Here is a 27,027-nt window from a genome sequence, read left to right as displayed (position 1 = left end):
GAGAGCACCCCGCGACTCTGGCCTGAGCGGGGCCCCGGGCCGGCCGGCCTGCCTGCCTCACCATGCAGCCCCCGAGGTAGAGCCTGGACGGCGCGGAGGAGCGCGGAGCGGCGCGCAGCCCGCTCGCCCGCCCGTGACGGCCGTCCGGCCTCGCGCCTGCTTGATCCCTCCAGCCCGGACCCCCCTGAAATATGTTCAGGGGCGCTTGGATGTGGCCCGGGAAAGACGCCGCCGCGCTGACTATCTGCTGCTGCTGCTGCTGCTGGGCTCCCAGGCCGAGCGACAAACCTTGCGCTGACTCTGAGCGGGCGCAGCGATGGCGACTGTCCCTGGCGTCCCTGCTCTTCTTCACCGTGCTGCTCGCTGACCATCTGTGGCTGTGCGCGGGGGCCCGGCCCCGGGCCAGGGAGCTGAGCAGCGCCATGCGGCCGCCCTGGGGGACCGGCCGGGAGCGGCAGCCGATGCCTCCTCGCGCGGTGCTGCCCCTGCCGCCGCCGCCGCCCGGCGAGCCCAGCGCGCCCCCGGGCACCTGCGGCCCCCAATACAGCAACCTGACCAAAGCCGCCCCCGCTGCCGGTCCCAGGCCGGATTGCGGTGGCGTCCCAGAGCCCACGGGGCTGGACGCAGCTTGCACCAAATTGCAATCTTTGCAGAGACTTTTTGAACCGACTACCCCAGCCCCCCCACTGCGGCCCCCTGACTCCCCTTCCCGTGCCCCGGCCGAGTTCCCCTCCGCCAAAAAAAACTTGCTCAAAGGCCACTTTCGGAACTTCACTCTCTCCTTTTGCGACACCTACACGGTCTGGGACTTGCTGCTGGGCATGGACCGCCCCGACAGCCTGGACTGCAGCCTGGACACCCTGCTGGGGGACCTGCTGGCCGTGGTGGCCAGCCCGGGCTCCGGGGCCTGGGAGGTGTGTAGCAACTGTATCGAGGCGTACCAGCGGCTCGACCGACATGCTCAGGAAAAATATGACGAGTTCGATCTCGTGCTGCATAAATACTTACAGGCAGAAGAGTACTCAATCCGGTCCTGCACGAAAGGCTGTAAGGTAGGGACTGGCGTCCGCGGGCACAACACCTCCCTCGGCGGCGGCGGGAGCGGTGGCGGTGGGACCCGGAGAGAAAAGAGGTCTGCCTCCCTCTATCCACCTCACCTCCTCCCATCACCCCCACCGTTCACGGTAGGGCACTAGGAGTGCTACCTTGGGACCCTCCCCCAGAGAGGGGTGCCGCAGGGATTCAGGTCAGTTAACCACCCGGCCAACTTCTATTAATCCGGGGTTTGGGCACCTTCGGACTGGGGCTTCCTGGTGCCCCGCCCCCGCATGAGGAGGGAGGGGTCACGGACAAAGGGGTGGAAAGAGGGATCTGGCAACCCCCAAGTCTCCATCCTCAGCCAGCGGTGCCCCCTTCCTTTCCGGAGCCGGCATTGAAAGTCCTGGGACTGACTGGTGCCGGCGGAAGGCCAGAGGGGGAAGGAAAAATATTTGGCAACCTAACCCTCACCCTTTGGCCCCTGCCAGTGGGTGAGAGGAGAGGCATTCCTGCTGATGGGGCACTCGGCTCTATTGACCTTATATGACCTGAGGTGGAGCCCAGGGGTGCCTGTCTTCTTCCAAGGAGGGAAACTGCCAGCCCCTCTTCTCTGATAAAAGGAGTTGGGGGACAGGGCAAAGCGGCTCGTGGGAGGGCCACTGGGGGTTGCTGCATTGCAAAACTCCCAGTGCCTTCCCAGCACACTGGGGTAGCGGTGGAGGGAAAGCTGGCTGTCTGGCTGCCGGGGACAGGCATCCAGAGGAGAGGGGAGGCCACTGCAGAACGGGCCTGCCTAGGGCAGAGCCGGGTATGGAGAAACTTCTTGACCCTCTGCAGGGTCATTCTGGACAATAGGTGCATGGCGGCTGTAAACATTTGGGATGTGGTGCCACTGCTCTGTTTGCTCAGCTTGGCCAGGTGGCCTGCTGTTGGGAGAAAAGAGACTAGCAAGGTCAAAGGGTCAAGTGAGGAGGAGACCAGGTGGGGTGGTGGCCTCCCTCACCCTGGAGCCAGGGGGGCTGAGAGGTGGAGAGGGAGACAGTGACTCCTATCCTAGCTTGTCTCCCTCTGAGGCCTTGGGGAGGGGCAGCAAGTGCCCCTTTCCAACGAACGTGCCCCCTGTGGACTTCTTCAGGGTGCCACGCTCTCGGTGGGCTCCTTAAGGATTTGGGCAGGGGATTGGGGAGGAAAGGGGTAGCTCCTTGCTCCTGACTTCACTTTCTCATTCTCCTTTTTCCTGTTCTCGTAACCTAGCAGTCTCCCTCCCGCCTCCCTCAGCCTCAGCTGACTCACTGCCTCACTCACACTACCAAATGAGATATTCCACTTCTTAAAGGTGTACAGACAGATAGACAAACACACACTGCCATACAGCACCACCACCACCCCAGGCAAAGTCATGCAGAGATAGAGAGAGGTCGTCACACCCACAAACAGTGCCAGTGAGGCAGACACCCTGTCACACACACGCCTATCTCCCTACGATGCCAGAGACACACAGGCAGGCGGAAGAACTGTCACATGAAGAAGGACACATTTTGTCATAGAGAGAGACCCACACACACCCTCGATGTCAGTCACAGATACACACTCAGGGAGAGCAGAGGGGATGTGGTCCACAGCAGAGAGAATAAAGGATGTCTCTTTCTGTGGCCCTCCTTCCAGTCCCGCGGCCCCAGTCATTTTCCTTCCCTTCAGCCACCAGGATGACTGAGAGACCACACCACAACTTGCCCATGGGTTTCTTTTCCCACGTTGTAGTTGGCTCCAAGCTCTGTCTGGTCCCACACTAAATAATAACCCCCCGTATTAATTATTTTCACCAAGTACTTTGATGGAGGAGAAAGACAACTGATGTCTTGAATGCAGGAGGCCTCATCACCTCTACCACTTGTTAGCAGTGTGACCTTGGGCGCGTCACTTCACTTCCCTAAGCTTCCATTTCCTCATTTCTAACACGGGACCCATAATCCTTGCTCTGCCCACATCCTGAGGCTTCTGTGAGACTTCAGTGGGAAGAGATAGCTGATAGCGTTTTGCAGTAATAATATGACACCGGACATTGACGTTATGCTTAGGGTCTTAACCTCTCTCACAGATCTTTCGAGATCACAACTGCCCAGGGAGGATGGCAATACCAGCACCGTTATCCCCATTTTACAGATGAGGAAACTGAGGTGCAGGGAGGGGGATCAAGCCGTTTGCCCTGAGGCCGCTTAGCCGACAAGCAGGAGTGCCAGGCCTCCAGCCTGCATGTTCTGCCGAGGAGCGGAGGCATGCTTTTGTCATAGCCTCCCATCAAGTCCCCCCTGGCCAGGGCCCTCCCTGCTCTCCTTTGTCTCCTTGCCACTGTCGCTGTCGCTCTCTTGCTCTCCCTCTCAAGTCAACTCCGCCTGCTCTCTTGCTGCCCGTGCTGGGAGGAGGCCGGTGCCTGCCTCCTCCTGGGGGGTCTCCCTCTCCTCTCCAGCGCTCACTCCCTCAGCTGAGGCCTAGGCCCACAGGACTCTGGATCCCAGCCGTATTATGGGCACCGAGGGACAAGGCAGCCCTGCTCTGCTCCTACCTGCAGCCCCTCCCCCTTCACCCCACCACTCCACCTCTATCCCAGTCCTTTTTGCCCATTCCCATGCCTGCCCCCAGGCTCCAAGCCCTCTCCTGTCTAGCCTCTCCCCCAGATGGGATCACTTGCAGATGACGCCTCATCCTCAAAGCTTCTCCCGGGTGGAGAGCCCATAGCCCAGGCCAGGATGAGGAGGCTTCCTCTGACTTCTGGAAACCAAGCTTGGAGGCTCTGCTCCAGGCCCAGGTGACCCCCATCCCTGGGGCCCTGTCCTGAGTGTCTCAGTCAGATCGGTCCTGGGCAGCTCCAGAAACCCTGTTCTCTCCCTTGGCAGTGCCGCCCCTGTTTTGGGCCATGCAGGGCCCCACGAATCCTACCTGTCCTCACTGCTGCTTGTGACACCTCCCAATTTAGTACCAGCTGCAACATTTCCTTAATGTGTGACTGACTTCCTCTCACACGGCAGGGGATGTTAACTTAGGCAGGCCCATGCCCATCCCCACCCTGGCCTCTCCCACCCCCAGGCCAGAGCTCCACCCGGGCCCGGGCCCCGACAGCCCCGAAACCCTCACCTCCCCTTCCCCTTGGCCCTCCTTCCCAGCCCTGCCCGACAGCCACCTCACCCTCCCCCCCAACACACACACAGCCCTCCATCCTCCCAGCCCTGCTGTGCCCCTGCCTGGTTCCCATCCCCTCTTCCCCCACCTCTGCCCCTCTTTGACTCAAAATTTAGGACAGTGTGACTACGGGGAGTGGTGGAAATGAAAACAAAACCCTGGCTTCTTCTCTCATAGTTCTGATCCAAGAAGGGCTAGAAGCCCAAGAGAAGGACAGTTCACTCTCTTACCGGCCATAGGGCCACAGAAGTAAAGGTTGGTGCCAAGGAAGGATGTGACAGTTCTACTCTGCTCTGGACAGGCCCGAACCCACCTGGCAGACTGTGCGTTCCATTCTGGCTCTCACACTGAGCAGGTGGGGAGGAGGCTGGAACCCAGGTTCTCCTGGACAGAGCTGAAGGAGCTGTTTCGCCTGGAGAAGAGGAGACTCAGGAGGATGTGGTCTCTGACTTCAAACCCCAGAAGAGTTGTCATGGTGCAGAAGAAGCATGTCCTGCTGAGCCCCATATGGACTTCGTAGTTCGAAAGTCCTGGGGTCAGACCCAGCTCTTTTATCTATTCCGCACCCCCCCCCCATGTGACCTTGAGCTAGAGACTTCAACTCCCTGAGCCTCACTTTTCTCATCTGTAAACTGGAGCTAATTCATCATAACAGCCCTGTGAGGTCATTAATAATGACAAGTCTGCACAGTACCTAGGCCTGGCACATCGGAGTGGCTCAGTTAGCAGCTTTTTTCCTTCCAAAGAGGGAACAGACTACCCTAGGAGGAAGTGAGCTCCCGATCCCGGCCAACGGCTGGCCTGACTCAGGCAGCCCCTTGGAGGAAATGCCGTGGAGACAACTCTAACTACAGGTTATGGGAGGAGTTGGACAGGTGACCTCTGAGGTCTGTTTCAGCGCAGGGTTTAGGCCCGAGAGCCGAGCCTGCTCCCTGAACGGTGGCATTGGATGGGAAGGGCTGGCGGGGGGGCCTGACACCTCCACACAGAGGAGGGGGGACTGCCGGAGCCAGCGCCTCACCTTCCGCCCGTACCCGCTGGGGCCTTGCTCTGCCTCCACTCCGGCTAGCAGCTGTTTCTGCCTCACTGCCTTCCTTTCTCCTCCCACCTGCCACAGCTTTCCTGCCAAGCTGGACTCCTGGGCTAACACTGATGCTGAGAGCAGGGAGCTCAGGTCACTGGGCAGAGGGCACATGCTCTAAGTTGGCAGTGGTGCCTGTTGTCACCCAAGCTCGCAGGCCGGGAGTAGAGGCCCACAGTCGGCCTCCCCGACCCAGGGTTCTCATGGTCAAAGAGGGTGCCCTGGTCCATGCTGGGGCTGGGGCGGGGGTGGGGGTTGGGAGGAAGGGGGAGGCAGTCAAGACGTGGCCTCCTGGGAACCATGGCAAAGTCTCCCCTGGGGAGGAGCCTCTAAATCCACAGAAGCTCATTGCCCAAGAATGTGAGCATTGGGCTTCTGGGAAGAGACGGGGACAGAGAAGAGGCAATGTGTATAGGTCAGCCAAGGATACGGTGGATTAAACGTGGGAGGGGGAAAGTGACCTCATGCTGCCCACACCTCTCCAGACTACCTCACCCCCATCCTGACCCACCCCCACCCCCCATAGTCTTCCCAAATTTTAGCCCACACCCAGCACCCCCATCCACATTCCAGTGGCCCCACAACCTTTGTGATCTCTTAGAAGATCGCCCTAGACCCTTCCCAAACCACACCCCACACCTCACTTGCTAATGCTCACCCCTACACTCCTCCAACCCCCCACTTCTCCCAACAGTTACCTCCAGCCCCTCACCCCATCTCCCATCCCACCCCGCTCCCCTCATCACCCATCTCTACCACACACCCCTCCCAACTTTTACCCCATGCCTTTCCCTTCTTCTGGCCTCCCGCCCAATAACCTCTGTGCCCCCTCACCCCTTGCATCTCTCACACCCCATTCACACTTCACCTCCCTTATCCCCGTGCCTTCTCCTGCCTCCCCTTCCGTCTTCTGGTCCCCTCTTCTGTCCCTTCCCTCCCTCCCTCTCTCCCTTTCGGCTTTTGTGTCCTCCCTGCCTTCTCCCCTCCCTGCTCAGGGTGGACATGTGTATGTGTGCATGCACACACACTTAGACACAGACACACACTCGCATAGACACACAGTCTTCTTCATGGCTACTTCCCATCCTTCCCACATGCTGGTGCCTGACTACTATAGTCACCATAGCAACGGGAACCTCCAGGAAGGATACACTGGTATCTCCTGAAGGTGGGGGTGGGGGGAGCTAGGTGGAGGAAGGGAGCCCAGCAGCCTCCCACCTAGTCTTATGGTCTGGCTGGAAGAGTCTGCTGAACACAGTGGAGGCAGTGTGGGGGCGGGGGGAGGGGTGAGGAAAGGGAAGACAGTGGGCGGGGCTGAGAATAAAGGAGGGTCAGAGATCTCTGAACACCTCCCAAGCCCAAGAGGGCGCTTCTAAGTCCTATGGGTGCGTGTCGCCTCCTCCCCAGGCACTGGTACCTCATGGAAAGGGCACCCCCGCCCCTTCGTGTGTAGGTGGGGATGTAGGAGGACATCTCAGGCTCAAGGGTGGGAGTTTGCCCTAGAAAATCTTCTCCCTTGGGGCAGTTCTTTTGTGTTCCCACCCTCTGAGGCTGTTTACCTGCTATGTGGCCATGCAGACCGGCCATCAAACCTACCCCCCACCACCGCCTTAGCTCATGTCTCAGCCGCGGGCAGATTGCAGCTGCAGGTGTTTGCTGGAAAGCCAGGGGCAGCTTCCGAGGGGTCTAGACAAATACGGGCTTCCAGGAGCACCTTTGTCTGATGCTGACCTGGGAGGTCTCCGGGAAATGGGTATGTTGTGCTCCTGTGGTTACAGGCACTTAGACCAGAGTGTGTGCGGGTGGCCAGGGATGCTGGATCAGACTTTTCTCCCTAGGCATAAGAGGAGGTTCAGAAAAGCCTGAATTTTTGACACCTTGAGCCAGGTAGGTGCTTAGAGGGGAGTGCAAGGGCACAGGCGGGGTGCAGCTGGCCCTGGGGAGGGAAGGAGTTACTACAGAGTGACAGGGGCTGCCAGGACCAAAGCTCCTGCTCAAATGGATCCTGGAGAAGGGAGCTGGAACCTGGGCCACAGGTCTCTGGGCTAGAAGGCTAGGCAGACTGGCGCCCAAGAAGAAAGGGGTGAAAAAGGGAAAGGGGGAAAGAAAACTGCAAGCTTTTGAGTGCCTGCGAGACTACAGGGACTTTCTATGTGTCCATAGACTCATTTAAATCCAATCATCCCAGCAGGCAGGAACTATCATTATCCCCACTTTGCAAATGAGACAGCTGAGGCTCAGTGAGGGCCAGTGACCCACCCATGCCACGTAGCCAAAAGGTGGGGGGACTGGGATACAAAATCAGGTCTGTCTGCTCTCTCCCCAGAGCACACATGCACAAAGGAAATGTTAATGATCTCCTCCAGCTGTCGGAAGCAATGCCCAGCTGGCGACCGAGAGACTGGGCTGCAAGGCCACCCTGACCTCAGAGGAGGTCCAGCAAGGCCTCCTGGCAGCTTGGGGCCCCCTGGAGTGGCTCAGGTGCAAAGTGGGGTGACCCACCAACAGCCTCTTTGTTCAGCACCCCGGTCTCTTGTCCTTGAGACCCAGTGACAGTCACCAGTATCCTCTTGGGACAGTGACAGAGGATGGGTACCAGGAAGGGACATGTTTGCTGCCTCCTTTGTCTGCAGGCTCTACACAAGAGGTGGGAGGAGCCGGGCTCCCCCTGCCTGGAGGGAAAGAACTGTTCTATTTGAGGCCTCATCCGCTGGAAAGACCAACCAGTGCAGGAGGGGAGGAGGTCCTCCTAGGCAGGCCTAGTGCAGGCCTGAGCCCCACCCAGCACCTGCTGGGAGAGCTGGTAGTGGAAACAGTGAGATCTTGTCACCCCAGAGCCTGCTGACGCCTGGGCTGAGCTTTGGACACCCACTTCCCACGCCACTGTTTTGGTGAGCTCTGGCCTGGGATGGCTAGGCTTCTCTTGGGAGTAGAAGGAAGTGCCAACTCACCAAGTTCTGCCTGCCTGCCGAGGGACAGGGCATGGTGGTAGGCGTTACCATTATTTCCTATAAGTTTATTGGATTATTTGGATAGCCTGGCGACCTGGCAGATCTGTGAAAGGCGAACATATCTGCTTAGTGTTCAACTCAACTAGAACTTCCAACCGAGCCAATCCTCCAGAACTGTAGACACAGAATCTTTTTAAAAACACCCTTTTTTCCAATTACAAAAAAAAAAAAAAAATGGTCTTTGAGAAATTCTGGAAAATAGAAGTATAACAGGTAAAAGATCCCAGAGACACTCTTAATGTGTCTTTTTGTGGCATATATAAATATACATCTACATATGTCACAAAAAGGCATATCTTTTTTTTAAATTTTATTTATTTCAGAAGGAGAAAAAGAGAGAGAGTGAGAGTGGGGAAAAGGCAGAGGGAGAGGGAGAGAGAGAATCCCGAGCAGACTCCCTGCTGAGTGTGGAGCCAGACACGGGGCTCCATCCCAGGACCCTGAGACCACGACCTGAGCTGAAATCAAGAGTCGGACACTTAACCGACTGAGCAATCCAGGCGCCCCTATATATATCTTTCTAGTTTTTTCATTATAGTAAAATAAACATAACATGAAATTTGCCATTTTAACAACTTTTCAGTGTATGGTTCAATGGCATGAAATACCCTTGCAATGTTGTATAATCATCACCACCATCCATTTCTAAGAGGTTTTTATTCTCCTAAGCAGAAACTCTGTACCCATTAAACGATAACTCTGCATTCCTCCCTCCCCCGGCCCCTGGTAACTTCTATCCTACATTCTCTCTCTATGAATTTGACTCGTCTAGGAACCTCATCTCCGTGGAATCATGCACTACTTGTCCTTTTGTGTCTGGCTTATTTCATTTAAAGTCATGTTCTCAAGGTTCATCCATGTTGTAGCCTGTATCAACACTTCATTCTTTTTTATGGTCGAATAGTTATTTTATTGTCTGGATATACCATATTTTGTTTATCCATTCATCTCTATGGACACTTGGGTTATTTCCACCTTGGGGCAATTACGAATAAAGCTGCTCTGGACATTCATGGACAAGTTTTTGTGTGGACATATGATTTCATTTCCTTTCACCTTTTGTCTATTGTGAGTGATGTCGTTACGGACTTTGGGATACAAGTATCGGTTTGAATCCTTGCTTTCAATTGTTTGAGGTACATACCTAGATGCGGACTTGCTGGATCACTTGGTAATTCTACGTTTAACTTTTTGAGGAACCACCACGCTGTTTTCCACGGCAGCTGTACCATTCTACATTCTTATCAGCCATGTGCAAGTGTTCTTAGTTTCTCCACATCCTTCCCAACACTTAACTATTTTCCATGTTGATAAGAGCCACCCTAAAAGATATGACTATCTATCTTTACATACTTGAAATCATACAGTTTTTTTTTACCCTGCTCTTTTTCAGTTATTGTTAAAGTTATACCGAGTCTCTTTCCATGTAATTAAATATTCAAAAACATCAGTCTTGAGGAGTGTACAGTATTCTATCACATGAATATTGTGCAATTTATTTAAGTAGTCCCCTATGTGAGATATTTACTTTACTTCCAACTTCTACTATTATAGTTAATGCTGTGATGAATATCTTTGTTCATAAATCTGTCAGATCTATGATTCCTTTTTTTAATAAATGTTATCTCAATCATATTTTTCTTATTTCTCTACTTTGCCGAGTTCCTCAAACCACAAAATAATGCACGCTCATTGCACCAAAATCTAACAATACAGAGGTTTACAAAGAAAACATTAATAATCCTCCCAATGCCACTGCCCTGAGGTCGCTGATGTTAACAATTTGGTGTGCATCCTTCCGCCCCTCTCTCTGAGCTTACATAAACATTTGCACACACAATGACTTTTTCTTTCCTTTGTTTTGCATACAAATGGGAGCATAAACATTAATTCCGCAGGATGAACATTTGGGACTCGTCTAACAGATTCAAAGAGTATTAACCTCTTCAAGGCTCTTGACATACAAATTTCTTTCTTACCAAATTTCTTTCCACAAGGATTATTCTAGTGTATACCTTCACCAAAAGCGTGGGACTAATTTACCACCCTTTCCCAGCATTGAGTACCACATTTTTAAAACTTTTCTAATTTGGGGTTGAAAAATGGTATAGCATTGACTTTTAATTTGCGTTCCTTAGGTCAAAAATTTGTTTTTCTTGTTTATAGGCCCTTTGTATTGCCCGTTTTGTGAATTGTCTGTTTGTGTCTTGTGGTTTTTATTGATTTTTATGTACTCTTTCATAGGTATTAATGACTTTAACCTTTTTCTGATCACATTTGTGGCAGTTATTTTTCTCATTTGTTATTTCAATCTTAGAGCTGAAAGGAAGGAATGAGAAAGAAAAGAACTATCCCAGACCCTCCTTAATTCTTACGTCTGCCTTGTGAAGTGCAAAAAATATTTATCCCCATTTTACATAGGAGAAGAGAGGTTCAGAGAGGTTAAGTAACTAGCTCAGGGTCATTCAGCTAGTAAGAGTTGGAGCTGGGATTTGAATCCAGGTCAAATCCAGGGATTTGATTGCCAGAAGGCAGTGGTACTACCCAATCTATGCCAGTGCAATTGAACTATAGGTAAAGCTTTGTGCTAGTTGCTTTACAGACATAATTTATAGAGAGGTGAGGATAGGTGCCTTTATTATCTCCATTTTGCAGGTGAGGAAAATGGAGATCAGGGAATTTAAGTCACTTGCCTGAGGTCTCATAACTGGTAAGAGCAGACCTGGGATTTGACCACAGGGTGGAGTTTAAAGATGTTTGACCCTGTCACACATGCTGCCTCCCTAGGGACCACCTTCTTGGATCCACATTGAGGCCCAGAGAGGGAGAATCCTCTGCTCCTAGCCACCTAGCAAATTAGTGGCTGAGTCCCCGCCTCCTTACGGGTGACTTGTCCAAGTTCACAAAGCTAGCCTCTGGCAGGGCCAGAATCGGAACCCTGCTCTAGCTGACTCTCCATCTGACTCGAGCAAAGGCTTGGCAACGCAGACATTTCTCGGGCATGCTGGATAGGAGCCGTTAGGTAGAGTGCCCTGAGGCCTTTCTGAAGGAATGGACTCTTGCACTGGAGTCTTCCAGGGCAAGGCATTTCCAGAAGCCCCTAAATGATAGGACCCGGAACAGGAGAGCTAGTGTCCAAAGGCAAGAAAGCCTTTCCACAGGGAGACAACTGCCCTCCCTTCGCCAGTTGCCAAAGATTAAAGCAGAAATAGCGAGTCTTTAGCTCTGGGTAGGAAGCTGGTGGGTTTGGAGGAAACAAAGCTGTAGTTGCCTCTTTTCGACATCTCCATCTCCCAGGGTGTGTGTCTGTGTGTGTGTAGAGGAAAGTGGGAAGGGAGTGCTTTGACGGGAGAGTGGAAATGGTCATGTGTAGTCCCTAATACCCAAAGGTTCTTCTCCCCACATCCCCTTACAAAGAAAACCTTACTCATATAAGAAATGGGCTGAATACACTGATGGTAGAAAACCACTCTCCCATCTAGTCCTAGAAATCTCTCCCCAACTTACCTGAATTGAAAGTCCATCAAAAAGATTTGTTTGAGTAATGAGCTAAATCCTTCAGTGGTAACAGTGAAATGGAGAGACCAGCCAAGGGGCAATACGCGTATAAGAGCTTGGGCACTGAAGTCCAGGTAAATCTGGTTTTGAAATCTGTCTTCTCCATAAAATAGTTGTTGAGACCTTGAACATGTTCTTTCACTCTCTTGGAACCTCACTGTCTTCACATTTGAAATTAAGAAATAGGGTCATTCATTGTGATGCTTAAATGACATACAACATGCTAACCTCTTAAGACTATAGTACCTATGGGGGGAGAAAAAGACTACAGTACCTGTGGGATGGAAATTGCTCACGAAATGGTAGCCGTCATTATTATTACTGGCTCTGTGGCCTTGGGCAAGTTATGTCAACTCTCTGGTCCTTCCTGTTGTCATCCACAAATATGGCTCCACCTCAGGGGGTGGTTACGAGGATTCAATGAGTTAATAAATGTCAGTTGCTTAGAACAGAGGCTGGCATATAGCAAGTACTTAGTAAATGGCAGCCAGTATTCTCACCTTAATTAGATGTGCTTCATCGAAGTGACTGTTGAATACCCAATTGAGATTGACAACACTGGGATGGACTGCTTAGGAGAAGGGAAAGGTAATTTGGGAGCAGGCGGTGAAGTGTCTGGCGTGGGAGTGGGAGGTTGGGAGCCAGAAGGCAACTGGAGAGATTCTAGTGAGTGAGGGCACAAAGACATGCTTAGGTGGGGGAAGAAAGAGGCAGAGATGGAAGGACTCCAAAGCCTTGATTCACCTCATCCCTAGAGACCAAGCACGGCTGACAGATCCTTTTATCAGGTCTCTGTTCTCCCCGGCCTCTCATCTGTCTATCAAGGTACTGCATTTGGGGAAGGAGGTAAGGCAGGGTCAGGGAGCTGGTTTCACAATGATCCCTGTGGAAGGCTAGAGATTGCTTTCTGGGCCTGGGCCCAGGGCTAGCAGTGTGTGGCAGACAGCTGTGTCTGGGAGGGGGCAGTGGAATTTTATGCTGCACATGTCTGAGTGCAGCTCAAAGGAAGCTATGTCTGTCACTGTCATGCTGGCATCATTCCTGTGGTGGCCTGCACAGCCATTGGGCACAGCAGCCCCCAAAGCTCCTGTCCTCTCATGTTAGGTCCTCTCTTTGGCTATAGGACCACTCATTAGTTCTGTTGGCCTGTTAAGCTGACCTGGCCCAAGCCCATGGCCCAGGCAGTGGTGATGGAGTAGATGATCCAGGACTGGGCAGTGCAGGGCCTGGGGCTTTGGGGCTGAGTCTGGTGAGTTTGGTCAGATTAAGTCTTAGACATTCTGTTTTATTGTTTTTGAGGGTCATGGATGCAGGTAAATTTATCTTTTTGTTTCATTTTCATTTTATCAAAGTATTACATATCCATAATTTTAAGAAACCTGTGTAAGCTACATATGTACACTCGCTCTTCAGAATCAAACACTTGAAATTCTCTTATGTTTTTCTTCTGATATTTATCTCCACATTTCTAATGGTATGCCAATACTGCTATTTCTTGACTTGTCTGTTTTAAATATCAGTGTGTGTGTATGTGTGTGAATTATATATATAATACATATATATAATTTAATGGCTTTCAAATGATAAATATAGATCTCAATGCTTATAATTAAAACAGAAGCCTTCTGCTCAACCCCTGAGCCTCACTCTTCAGAGTTAAATATTTCCAAATCTCTTTGCTGTTTCTTCTGATATTTACCCCCGCATTTCAAAATGGCATGCCAATACTACAGTTTCTTGAGTTTTTTGTTTTAAATATCTATTGACTTTATTTTATTAGAGGAGGATTTAGCTCTCTTACTACCAGCAGCACCATATGTGCACACACACTTCCCCTCCCTTCATACATCCAATATTGGCATATCACAATTTCTGATTTTAACAGTATTCCATTTTTACATTCTTAGGACTATAAATATTGTTCACAGCTGAGTCATGTAGAATACTGGATTACATTTCCTTCCTTGGTCAACTTGTTTTCCTGGAGTTAATATTTGCCCCTTTTTTGCTTAGTTCTCTATGACTTTCTGCTAATACATCTCAATTTCCCCATCGGAGCTATAAAATTCATGCAAATACATTGACATTACATAACCCATTACTTCTATCTTTTTCTTGCAGTTCTCCACCTTACTCCAATCTGGGCTAGTTGTTGGAGGCTTCATTTTCAAGTGCTCAGATTTCAAGTACTTAGCGAGCACGTTTTGTGTATACCTAGCTCCATGTGAAACACTAGACACTAAGGCCGGTGCACAGATAAGTAAGATACAATCCCTGTCCTCAGGGAGCCTACAGTCTCAAGGATTTAATTTATACAGATGTCTTACCAGAAGGCTTGGGATCCTTGCAGGGACTTTGATCTAGGCTGTGCCTTTGATCCCACACTCCAGGCAGACCTTATCTCTTTCCATCTCTCTCCGTTGAATTACCAGAAGAATACCACACAGTCCCCAAGAGAGCAAATGTGGTCTTAGGCTGCATTAACAGAAACAGAGCTTCCAGGTCAGGAGGGCTGATACTTCTACTTGACTGTGTTGATCAACTCTGTTTGGGAATTGGGTTCTGTTGCAAGGGACACAGAAAAATAGGAACTCATCTGAATATGAACAACCGGGATACAAGAGAGAACTGGAAACCACATCCTATGAAATAATTGGAAAAAAAAAAAACAAAAACAAAAACTGGGAATGTTTGGCTCCATAGAAGAGTAGCCTACACATTGCTACCTCCATTTTTCTTCTTTAACATTGGCTTTTAAATTGGCTACAGTCTGGTTTCTGCCCCCACTGCTCCACTGAAACCGTTCTCACCATGATGAGACTGCCAGCATGTTTCTAAGTCCTCATTTGCTGACCACTCCTCTTCTTGGAAACTCTCTCCTCCCCCAGTTTAGAGATTGCTACTCTTGTCTGTTCTGCTCTGATCTTTTAGGCCACTCCCTGATCTTCATCAGATTCCCTTCCTCCACCTTTCCCTTAAATGTTAGTGTTTTCCAGGGGTCCACTGTTGGTCCTTTTCTCTTTGTGTTCGCTCTCCCTAGGCAATATCATCCACTTCCTTGGCTTCTGCTCTTGCTTTATCAGTCAGGTGAGCTAGGTTATGCTGCGGCAACACACAACTCCTAATCATCTGAAGCTTAACACAACAAACAGTTAATTTTTGCTCACAAAACATGTCCAAAACAGGTCAGCAGGGAGCATCTGTTCACGATAGTCACCAAGAGACCCAGGCTAGTGGAGGGTCCGTTTCAACACTTCTTCCACAGGCAGCAGCAGAGGGAAGAGAATGTGCCACATCATATACCAACTCTTAAAGCTTCTCCCGAAAAGTGATCCACATCACTTCAATTCACATTTCATTGGCCAAAGTAAGTCATAGGGTCATGCCTAACTTCAAAGGGTAGGGGAAGGTATAGTCCTACCATGTTTCTAATGATTAACCCTTATCCCTTGGTGGGATTTATCTCTGGCCCAGACCTTCCTTCTGAGCTCAGACCATTATGTCCAACTGCCTCCTTGACATTTCTACCTAGCTAACCCACATATACTTTAAAGTCAATATGGTCAAAAACTGAATTCATCTTTTTTGCCCCCAATTCTACTCTTCCTCCTGATTTCCCTTCCTTAATGAACGAAACTACTATTCATCCTGCCACCCAAGCCAGAAACCTGGTAGTCATCCTGGACCCCTCCCTCTCTCTCATTCCCTACCTCCATAAGTTATCCTATTGATTCTACCTCCTTGACGCCTCTTCTCACATCTGCCTCTTCTCTCCATTTCTTAATTGTGCAGCTACTGCCTTAGTTGAGGTCCCCATCATCTCTCACTCAGATTATTGCAATAGTTTCCTAACTAGTCACCCTACCTGCAGTCTTGATGCCTATACTCCATCGTCCACACTTTAAGACATAGCCTGAAAAGTTAGCCACAAAAGTGATAAGTGGTCTTTTAAAAAGCAATTATTTAAAACCCATTAAAGGTTTTCAGTTGCCTATAAGATGAAGCCCACCTCCTCCTCAACATCCCGAGCATATCATAACATGGGTATGGCCTTCCTCTGCAGCCTCACCTCCCATTACACCCCCGTTTGCAACCTCTAACTAAGCTAAACTACCTACAGCGTCTGAACCCAGCACTATTTCACACCTCCAGGCCTTTATACCTGCTGATTCCTTTGCTTGAAGTACACTTACTCCTGCCCTATTCCACCTAGTGAACTTCTACTAATTTTTTTCCAAGTCCCAACTCAAGCCTCCTCCACATGGAGATGTTTTCCTATCCTCAGCCTTCAAAACACAGTTGATCACTCCTCCCTCTATGCTAGCACTGTACCAAGGACATACCATTTAGCACAGTGACTTATAATGATTGATTCACATGGTTGTCCTTCTTCTTGAAGCTAGCGACCTTATCTTACTCATCTTTATCATATGTATCCCCTCATCACAGTGCCAGACACTCAGAAGGTGTTCAGAAAGTGATCACTTCATGAACAAATGAATGGGAAGACCTGACTCAGGGAAGTTTACAAATAACTGCAGGGCTATCCAGGGGGACAGGAAGCTGACTGTAGATCTAGTAGGAGCCATGACTAAAAAGCCACAGAGAGGCATTATCTCACCTCAAAAGAAGGAAGAACTTCTTTAACTGCTAGAGTTGTCTGAAGAGATGGGCTACTCTAGGAGAGAGTAAGTGCCCTGAGACAATAGCGCTTGGCAGTGATGTTGGAGTGGAAATTCCAACAGCAGAAAGGGAAGTGGAGTGATGACTTTCACAGTCCTTTCCATTCTGGAGCGGTCATGAACCTGCCTCCTCTGCTCATCTGATTGATACGGATCATCTATGCTCCTTAAGAGCCACCCCTGCATTAGGAATACCACTTTTCCACTGACCAGACTGCCCCTGGCCAAGCCAGGCCCCCCCAGCCATTGGTCTTTAAGCAGATGGCCTGGGAAGTTTCGAGGTGCGAGGTCCCTCTGGAACTGCACTGGCTTTAAGTTCTTACCCACCTCTCCAGCCATCTCCCCTGCCTTTCCTTCAGGCCAGGCCAGGCCACTTGGACCCATGACTGCTTATTCTCTGAAGCAGGAAAGCTGTTGCTTATTTTTATAGCCACTTAAGCAAAGCCATATCATCCACCTGGATTTGCCCTGTAATGCCCCTAATCCCAGTCTGACTCTGCCAATCCCAATGAACTACGGCTGTCTCCAGAGTTATGTCCATGATCTCCTTTCCCTGAACTGGAGACCGACTTTGACCTTACCCTGTTCTGATCCAATTCTTTGAAAGCCCAGAATCAGGAATAGGAGCATGTGGCTCTTTTCAGACCCTGCCCAAGGAGGTACCTCACAACCTCACAAAATTCTAGGTGTGCTGATGGATGTGGTGCAAAGAGGCATACGTGTTTTAATCCTGGCTTTGTAGCTGAATTCTTGCATGCCTCTGACTTGGCTAAACCAATCCCTTTTTCTGGGCCTCGGTTTCCTCCTAGGTAAAATATGGAGGTGGGGTGGTTACTTGTGTGCTGTGGACAGTGGGTTTCATCCCCAGGTCCAGCCCAGATTGTTGTTCTGCCTCCACAGGCTCTGCAGCTGCAGCTCCTGGCCAAGGGTCCCAGGAGAACACTAAGAAAACAAGCAGCCATAAAGAGAAGGTCTGTAGGGAGGATTTGGATGGGGAAACAGGCCCTAGGGACATTAGCAAGTTGGAATCCGAGAAGGAAACTGCCGACTTTCTGGTTGGCAAGAACAGAAGCTCTCCTCTCTGGATGGTTTTCCAGCTCTTAAACCAAGGAGTCCAGGATGGCCTCCTCTTTCTAAACCCTCTGGCCCTGATTCTTGGCTTTGGGCGCTGTGTGTGTACATACTCACTTGTGTGGATTCACACAGCATCCTGGGGGCCAGGAGAAGTCAGACACTTCTTTCCAAAGGAGTGTAGGGATGAGGATGCCCTGGCCAGGGCTGCAAACCAGGAAGCAGGAAGGTAAGGCTTTCTAAGTTCTCCTGGTCCTCCCTAAACTGGCAGCTGCAGAGCCCAGGAGGGTTTGGGATCCCCCTTATCTTTCCCGCTCCCATTTCAAGAGTAGCTTAGCGGCCCAGTTGGGAGGAGGGGTGGGATAGCCTTCCCAGCTTCCTTTTTGGGTTAATTGGTGTTCCCTCTACTTACTCCCTGCTTCCTTCCCCTCCTAGTTCCCATAGCAACTTGGCTGCAGCAGCCAGAACTTGATTGAACCCAGCGGTAGCCTGACTGAGGTGGGAAAGGGGGTTCTGTAGGAAAAGGAGGCACTGCCAGGTCAAGTCTTCCAACCCCACCCATCCTCTGCCACTACCTGGAGGGTCCAGGATGGTTAAGCTTAGAGGACAGCACATGATGAAGGCTTTTCTGCCAAGGCTGGAGTTTGAAGAGCCTGAAAGCCCAGAGCCAGCCTGGTTCTCAGCTAACCTCCCCTGTGCATGCCTTTGTGTGCCCTGCCCCTGAGTGTGGAATTCAGAGTCATTGGTAGGATTGTCCAGTAAGAAGAACCATGGAGTTGGAGCCAAGAAACCCGGTTTCAGGTTTCTCCCTCTGCCATTATTTTATGTGACTATAGACAAGTCATTCCCCCTTTTCTGGGCCTCATCTATAAAATGCAAGTAGAGGTGCTAAGCTGATAGTTCTCTGCCTATTATAATTACCTAGGGCGTTTTGAAAAACTACGTATGTGTGGGTCCCACCCACAAGGAATCTGACTTTGTTGGTCTGGAGTGCATTTTTTAAAGACTCTCTCAGCAATTCTAATATGCAGCCAGAGTTGAGAGACTAGAGCAAGAGATCTCCAAGGGTCTCCCAATGGACTGTTGTCTGGTTCTGAGACATTTCTTCCTTTTCCTTACATGCCCCACCTCCAGCAAGCCCCACAGCTTCCCTAACCCTGGCTCTCCTGGCTCTTCCCCATCGTTATGGATGAGTATTCAGGCCGCCCCCTGTGACTGCCCAAACAACCCGGTGCCCTCTGGCTCAGTCCTCACACTGATCGGTCGGGGCAAGCTACTTAGGCCGGATAAGGGAGAAGGGCTGCAGAGACTGACAGGCTTGCTGCCCAGATGGTAGCCCTGAGAGACAGACTTTTCACTTGAGAAGGACCCCAGGCCACCGCTGAAGCAGGTGAGCCAGCAGTGGCCTCAGCTGGCCCTCTGTGAGGCCAGGAAATTGGATTACCTCTCACCCCTTTTTCGCTTTTCCTCCATTCCCCTCATTAACTCGTTGCCTGTTCCTGCCTAACCACCCACAGGCCTGGTGTCCTCCTCAGGCAATCTGCTCACCCACTTGTTGTCATGGTGACCCAGGCTAGGGGGTATGGGGCTTGAGGGAGGGTCTTCTACTTAAGGGGAAAGGCCACATTCCTACTGTCAGGCCACCCCTCTCCCAACCCCTGCCTCCCTCTCTCCCTCCCTCTCTCCCAGAGCATACAGATGAGTGCCCAGCCACCATAGGCTGTTATTAGGCCAATCACAGTTGCCTGGGAGGAGGGCTGCAACTCCAATTGGGCCTTCTCTCATAGGAGCAAGAATATTGAACTGGAAGAGCCCAGGGAGAATCCTACAGGGACCTCTGAACCCAGTCGGTGGAAGAGGGAGGGATTCCACACACTTTGGGGTGAGGATTGAGGAGGACCCTGGGTCCAGGCTGCTGAGATTGGAGCAATGGCTGTGGACAGAGCCTCACCTTGGCACTCTGGGTTCCAAAAGATGGAGGGGGTTCTCTGAGGCACTGGGCGCCTTAGCTCTAGGCATCTCCTTTTCTTTCTTGCCTTGCTTTTATTTCTTCTACCTTCCTTCTGTTCTCTTATCCATCATCTCATCCCTGCTTTTTTATATCCTCATCTTCCTCACCCACTTTAATTCCCCTGCTCACTCTTACCCTCATCTTTGTGACTTCCTCTTTCTTGCCCCTCGTCTTCACAAACCCTCTCTTACTCCCTCTGATGTCCCTACCCTTTTATCCCCCAGCTCTTCCTTACTCTTCATCTTCTCTCACCCTCACTGCATCCCTTTACCTCCCTTACCCTCCATCTCTTATTCCTCTGCTCTTTCTCTTCAGGTCTACCGCCATCACCACCATTTCTTACCCTCCAACTCCCTCCTCTTTCTCACTCTCTCTTTCTTACACACTCCTCCCTTGTACACTCTTACCCCACTGCCACTCTCTTCTACCCCTTAGCCCCCCTCTTGCCTGTCCACCTCTCTCTTACCCTGCCTCTTACCTTCACTTGATCTCTTACACCCTCCTTTCATTCTCTTCTCATTCCTTTGCACATACATTTTATCCCAGTAATTTCACTTTTCAGGGCTTGTATAAGTAAAATTTAACACAGGTGTGCAAGAGACATGTGTATGAAGATATTCACCAAAGCATTGTTTATAATAGTGAGAACTTGGAAATAACTTAAATGTCCATCCACAGATTGGTTCTCTTCTAATTCCATTCATACAAAACTCTCTGTTCTTTTAGCACGCCATGAATTTACTTACCTCCACACTTCCACGTAAGCTGTTGCCTCAGCCTGGAATGCCCTTTGGTCTCATCTCTACCCATCCCGTCTAAAATCCTACCTTGAGTTCTAGCTCAACTATTATCTTCTCGCTTAAATCTTCCCCAGCTTTTCTATTTGCTTCCCTTCAATGGCCAGTGGTTTACCTCTCCTACATTATAGATCATACGCCATAGATTCAAATTAGATGCATCTAACTATGAAACTGGCATTTCTTTGAGAGTAGGGACATGTCCTCATTTACTTGTCCTGTTCACTAAATCAGCAGACATTTTTTATGTTATATTGTGCCGAGTACACAATGGTCAATAAGACAAACCATGTCTGCTCTCATGCATCGCACATTTTAGTGAGGTTGACTGAGGATGCAAACAAAGTCATACTTGTGGTGAAGAAACACTTAAGAAAAAGAGGGAGTAATGAGAAGGCATCCTCTAAATGAGAAGGCATCCTCTAACTAGAGGGGTCAGGGAGACCATCTCTGAGGAGGTGACATTTGAACTGAGGCCTGAAAGACGAGAAGGACCTAGCCATGCTAAAAAGTGGGGGGAGAGCATTCCAAGGCAAGAGGACAGTATGAGCCAAGGTCCTGTGGTAGGAAGAAGTAGGGTATGTTCAAGGAAAAGAAAGAAAACCTATGTGTGTACATGTGGAGTATGATGAGCTTGAAGGGAGAGATAGGAAATGAGTTTGGAGAGACAGATGGGAGTCAAGTTATGCAAGGGCTTGAAGTCCGTGGTCAAAAGTTTGGATTTTATTCTAAATGCATTGAAGGGGTTGAAGCAAGGGAGTAATATGATCTGGTGGTGTTTTGAGATCACTCTTACTCCTGTGTGAACAGTGGATTGGAAAGATGAAGAGTAGAGGTGGGGAAGCCAAAGAGGAGACTCTTGTATAGGTGACAGATAATAGTGGCCTGCAGAAAGTTTGGAAGTAGAGGAAGAATTGTCATGCCTCTCTGATGGACTGCATGTGGGGATGCACAGAAAGAGAGGAGTGAAGGCTGACCCCTAGGTTTCTGGCTTAATACTTGGGTAGTTGGCCATGGCACTTCATTGAAATGGTCGAAACTTGGAAGTGAGGGCAGGTTTGGAGTAAAAAAAAAATGAAGAACTTCATTGTAAGATTTAGAGCATGTTAAATGTGAGATTCCAGTGAGATATCAAAGCACCAGGCAACACTTTGTTCTTCAGGGGGTTGATTTGCACTACAACCCACTACCACCCACCAGCACCACCCGTCACCACCCCCTGCTTTGGAAAAGCCTGCTGTGGGGATACATTGTGAAAGTTCTCGTCCACGGTGAAGTTATTCGTAAGAAGCTCTGTCCATGTTGTTCACAGTGTGATTGAAAGGCTTCCAGCAGCACAATGACCAGGGCTCTTGTTCAAAATGCAGATTCCTAAGCCCACCTCAGTCCTCTTGAAGCTGAACTGGAGGGAGCTAATCTGCCTATTTAACAAGCACCCCAGGGGATTCTGAGGCCCATTGAAATCTAAGAACCTTTGCTGTGAGAAGCAACAAGGTGTCCCTGAAGATATGAGGAGGATGTGGGCAGGGCTAACCTCATAGGCGAGAGTTGCCTGGGCATCCTGTTAAAATGCATGCGCTGACACGGCAGGTCTGGGGCAGGGCCTGGGATTCTGCGCTTCTCACAAGCTCCTAGGTGATGCTGATGCTGCTGGTCCAGGTCCACACTTTCAGTAGCAAAGAGCTAGATCAGTGGTTCTCAATGGGGGATGATTCTGACCTCCCCCCAACCCCGGGACATTTGACAATGGCCAGAGACATTTTTTGGTTATCACAAAAATGGGAGGGGGATATGACTGGCAACTACTGGGCAGAGTCAAGAAATGTCACTTAATATCCTATAGTGCACAGGACAGTTCCCACTACAAAGAAGTATCCAGTCCATGGGTATTTACCGAAAGAAAATAAAAACACTAATTCATTCAAAAAGATATATGCACCCCTATGTTTATAGCAGCATTATGTACAATAGCCAAGATATGGAAGCAACCCAAGTGTCTATTGCTAGATAAATGGATAAAGAAGATATGGTGTGTGTGTGTGTGTGTGTGTGTGTGTTTGTGTGTGTGTGTGTAATGGAATATAAAAGAATGAAAATAAAAGTCATAAAAAAATGGGATTGTGCCATTTGAGACAACATGGATGGACCTAGAGGGTATTGTGCAAACTGAAATAAGTCAGACTGAGAAAGACAAATACATATGAGTTCACTTATATGTGGAATCTAAAAAGCAAAACAAATGAATAAGAAACAAAAAGCAAAATCAGACCTAGAAATACAGGGAACAAAGTTGCCAGAGGGGAGGGGATGGAGGGATGGGTAAAATGAGTGAAGGGGACTGGGAAGTACAGGCTTCCAGTCATGGGACGGATAAGTCACAGGAGTAAAAGGCACAACACAGGGATTAAAGTCAATGGTATTATAATAGTGTTGTATGGGGACAGATGGTAGCTATGCTTGTGGGGATTATAGCATAGAGTTGTTGAATCACTATGTTGTACACCTGAAGCCAATGTAACATTGTATGTCAACTATACTTCAATTTAATTAATTAGTTGATTTAAAAAAAATTTAAGGTTTTATTTATTTGAGAGAGAGAGAGAACTCGAGCAGGAAGGAAGGGCAGAGGGAGAGGGAGAAGCAGGCTCTCCGCTGAGCAGGGAGCCAAACATGGGGCTCGATCCCAGGACCCCAGGATCATGACCTGAGCTGCAGGTGGGTGCTTAACCAACTGAGCCACCCAGGCGCCCCTTTAAAAATTAAAAAAAAAGAATTATCCAGTCCAAAATGTCAGCAGTGTTACTGGGGAGAAAGTCTGGGCTTGATGATAGCCAAAGAGTATAGAGCAGGGAACCTCAGCTAGGACCCAGTGCCTGGTAGGAGTGGGCGAGATGAGGAACAGGAAGTATACTGTAAAGTGAAACTGCAAAGGAACATTTCCAAATGAAACGTGCTATCTGCCCCACACCAGGGCTGAAGCCAACAGGACAGAGCTTGGGTTAAATAGAGCTTGAAAACACATGTGGTGCCTGGTAAGGCAGATTCCTGTTTTCATTAAAACTAACCCCTCACATTTGTGTTGCACTTCAGAGTTTACAAAATATTTTCTCATGTGTCTTATTATCTGATCCACATAACACCCTAAGGAGGAAGGGCAAGGATTATTTTTTCCATCGCTTTCTTGAAGTTAGAAATCTTACACCATTGGCTGAAGAAGCATTTGTGGAATTGAACAGAACTGAAATCTACCTCATTATAAGTGACTCCAGGCAAGTCAGGATACCTCCTTGGGCCAACTAAACTAGTAGGGTTGGATGGGATGATCCGTAAGACCCCTTCCAGCTCTGACATAGGAGTAATTTTGTGATTTTACCAATGGGGGAAAAAAATGTAAGTCTTGGAGGACTGCAGATTAGGGGCCTTGGGACTTTGGGCTATGAGATGGGAGATTTTCCAGTAGGATGTAGAGGTCTTGACCCACACACTTCTTCTCCCCCGCCCCCTGGATCCTGGCGTTGGGTGGGTGGGCAAGTACACCCCCTCCTTCACCCCTCTCTTTTGAGGTAGGAAGGGGCTGGTGCCTGGGCTGACGCTCTTTCCTCTCCCCACAGGCGGTCTACAAGGCCTGGCTGTGCTCCGAATACTTCAGCGTGACCCAGCGGGAATGCCAGCGCTGGGTGCCCTGCAAGCAGTACTGCCTGGAGGTGCAGACCCGGTGCCCCTTTATACTCCCTGACAATGAGGAAATGGTGTACGGAGGGCTTCCGGGCTTTATCTGTACAGGTAAAGGCAGAGCACTGCGGAGGAGGGAGGAGGCTGGGGGCCCAGGGCAGGCACCAGCCTGGGGGTGTGGGAGCAGGGAGGACAACAGGGAAGTCAGATTAGAAGCAGGTTAGTGCCTTGAAGAGTGGGCAGCGAGGTCCCCAGTTTGGCACAGGGCCGAGTGGAAGAGGGGCAAAGAGCACAGGGGCCATCTCTATCCGCCACATGCCCAAGAAACTGTCTGGAATCCCTGGGAGAGAAGTATCCAGAAAGGGAAGGCGCTAAGGGGCAGGGGGAAAGGAGACTGGGCCAAGGATACCAGAGCAGCCGCAGCTTTGAAAATCTCCTCTCTAGGAAAGCCATCTGTCCCCTTAGCACCCCACCGCACCTTCCTTATCCATTGGCAGGGTTGCTGGATACTTCGCCAAAGCGACCGGAAACCAAGTGCTGTGACGTGCAGTGGGTCTCCTGTGAGTCGGAGAAGAAGAAGTTCAAGGAGACTGAGGCCCCCAAAACCCACCACCAGCAATTCCACCACTCCTATTTCCACCACTACCACCAACAGTACCACCACTACCACCCCCGCCATGACCCCCCAGGCCACATCAGCCACAAGCCCTCCCTGCTGCCGGTCTCTGGGGGCTCCCGCCTCAGCCCCAGCAGGATCCGGCTCTATGTCCTTGTTCTCATGCTCCTCCATACCATGGTGTCCTTCTCCAGCAGCCAGGGTGGTGGAGGACTGGGGCTGGAGGCACTGCCTGCCCTAGATGAGGGCCTGACTCGGGAAGAGTGACAGCAGGGAGGGAGGACAGACCTCCACCACACACTGACATCAGCTCCAGCCCCCCAGGTGGAGGGGGAGGGGCTCCTCCCGTGGGAGGTATAGGACCAGGTGGGGGGCGGGGGGACATGGGGGGCCACACATCACCCCCAACCTACCCCCACCCCAAAATCAGCTCCAACAGAACGGCCAGAGGGCCCCAGGGAGCTGCAAAACTCATCTGGGACAAAACGGCAGGAGCAGCAGGTGCCCCCCCTCAGGTCCCCATCTATGGGGCTTAGCAAAAAAAAGGGGGGGGAGTGGGGGCTGGAAGTACCCACTCCTGCTGAGAGCCCTGACCCTAGGGAAGGAGGCTGCTCACCCAGCCTTGGCCCTGCAGGGAATGTTGGGGGGCACAGAGGGGAGAAGCTCTTTCCCCCCTCCGCATTCCTTTTGTTGCCACGATCCTTAATTCCCTCCTGCCCATACCCCTACAGGCAATGGCAGACGGTGCAGTTGCCCTCCTCCCACTCAGCACACCTTGCCCCATGTGGGGCCACCACAGGCAAGTGCCAGGCTGGGAGATGAGGAGCGCACAGTCGTGGCTAGGTCGGGGCCCCAGTTAAGCTGTGCCCCACCACCCTAAGCAATGAGGGGGTAGTAATGGGGTACAGAATGAGTGGTGAGAGAGAGTGGAGATAGGGAAGAGGGAGAAGAGAGGAGAGGAGAGGAGAGGAGAGCAGAGGAGAGGAGGAGAGGGGAGGGGAGGGGAGGGGAGGGAAAGGGAGGGGAGTGGAGAGATGTGGGCAGAGAGCTTAGAGAGATGGCTGAATCCTCTATAGTCACCTGGCTTGGGGAGGATGGATGATCAGTGTCAAGGCAGGCTCGAGGACAGCTCCCCAAATCAGAAAGGGTTGCATAAAGAGTCCTGTGGGGAAAGAGCACCGGAACTTGGTTGCTGGGCCTCGAAACAGAAGGCTGATAGCACATGGTCAGACTGCCACTGTCTGAAGGGCCATTATCTTACAGAAGGTGCACATACTCCCAAGGGCCACTCTTGCCCTGGAGATCTTGGCCTTGAGGCCAAAGATGTTTCCATTTCCGATCTCCATGGGGAGGAGGGACTTAAGCCCAGTGGGTCAGGCCTGGCCTGGGTCCCCATACACCCTCATTCTGTCCTAGCCCAGGCCTCCATGAAGGAGAACCTGGTGGCATCACCCCAGGGCTCTCCAGAGATGAGCCTCCCCCGTCCCCATCCTGTCCCCATCCCCAGCCTACCAAAGAGTATTCGTCCTGTCCCATCCCTGACCCTGTGGGTTACTATCTCAATTGTGGAACAATCAGACTCTTCCTCACCCTGTAGCGGGTCCCCTGATCCAGCCACCCCTGCCCCTTCCTGGAGAAGGTCCAGAGACAGGCAAGAGGACCCACTGAATAAAGAGAATGTTCTGGTGTCTCTTGGCTGAGACACTGGAACTGCTTCGTCAGGCCCAAGGGCTAGACAAGAAAAGAGGCCTCGAGAGCCTCTTGGGGGCTGTTAGCCTTGTGCTGATCTCCTGGGAGTGGGAGGCCATGTTGCCTGGGACATCCACAAGCCAATAGGAGCAGACAAGAAAGGCAGCCAGAACTGTGTTCCTGGGGCAGGCCGAGGGGCTTTCGGTGCCAGAAGGGCCTGTGTCCTAGGCTGCGATGCCAGTGAGTAAGGGGATGGGGAGGGGACAGCCGGAAGTGGTTGGCAGGGGAGAGATGGGAGACCTCCCCAGGAGAGAGGGAATCATTCAAGGACCTCCACTGGGTCCCAAATAGGCTCCATGGGACTGGGGAGTCCTTCCCTGCCAGTTTTCTCATTTGTCATGGCCTGTTTCCCTCCCCCGATCCCCGTGCCCTTGCCCACACACTCCCCTGTTTGGCCCACAGCACTTCGGGCCTAGCCACATGCCCCATCCCTAGAGTGCTCTTTTCAGCTGGGGAGGGGAAGAGGTGCTGGCTCCTTTCCAGAGTCACTTCTGTAGATGTGAGAGACCCTAGGTCCTGCCTTCCAACTCCTGCAGCCTCAGGAGGAGAAAAGGGACTGGGGAG

The 27,027-nt window shown here is 50.8% G+C and overlaps 1 protein-coding gene across 1 annotated transcript; it reads left to right on the top strand.

Annotated features, from left to right (window-relative positions):
• On the top strand, positions 1 to 25,685 carry FAM155B (family with sequence similarity 155 member B). The gene is made up of 3 exons (XM_032393897.1): positions 1 to 1,052; positions 24,038 to 24,209; positions 24,596 to 25,685. Exons 1-3 carry the CDS (start codon positions 192 to 194, stop codon positions 24,979 to 24,981), a joined length of 1,419 nt encoding a protein of 472 aa, XP_032249788.1. The 5' UTR covers positions 1 to 191; the 3' UTR covers positions 24,982 to 25,685.
• Positions 25,686 to 27,027: the final 1,342 nt, after the last annotated feature.

This window comes from Phoca vitulina, unplaced genomic scaffold, assembly GCF_004348235.1.
Source record: "Phoca vitulina isolate PV1807 unplaced genomic scaffold, GSC_HSeal_1.0 scaffold77, whole genome shotgun sequence".
NCBI classification, from domain to species: domain Eukaryota; kingdom Metazoa; phylum Chordata; class Mammalia; order Carnivora; family Phocidae; genus Phoca; species Phoca vitulina.
The sequence above is the reverse complement of the archived record's forward strand: the minus strand, read 5'-3'. Positions and strand labels throughout refer to the sequence as shown.

Coding starts and splice junctions, on each gene's coding strand:
- FAM155B (XM_032393897.1), top strand. CDS start 192: ATGTTCAGGGGCGCTTGGATGTGGCCCGGGAAAGACGCCGCCGCGCTG. Junction 1,053..24,037: donor CCTGCACGAAAGGCTGTAAG/GTAGGGACTGGC, acceptor CTCTCCCCACAG/GCGGTCTACAAGGCCTGGCT. Junction 24,210..24,595: donor TCCGGGCTTTATCTGTACAG/GTAAAGGCAGAG, acceptor ATCCATTGGCAG/GGTTGCTGGATACTTCGCCA.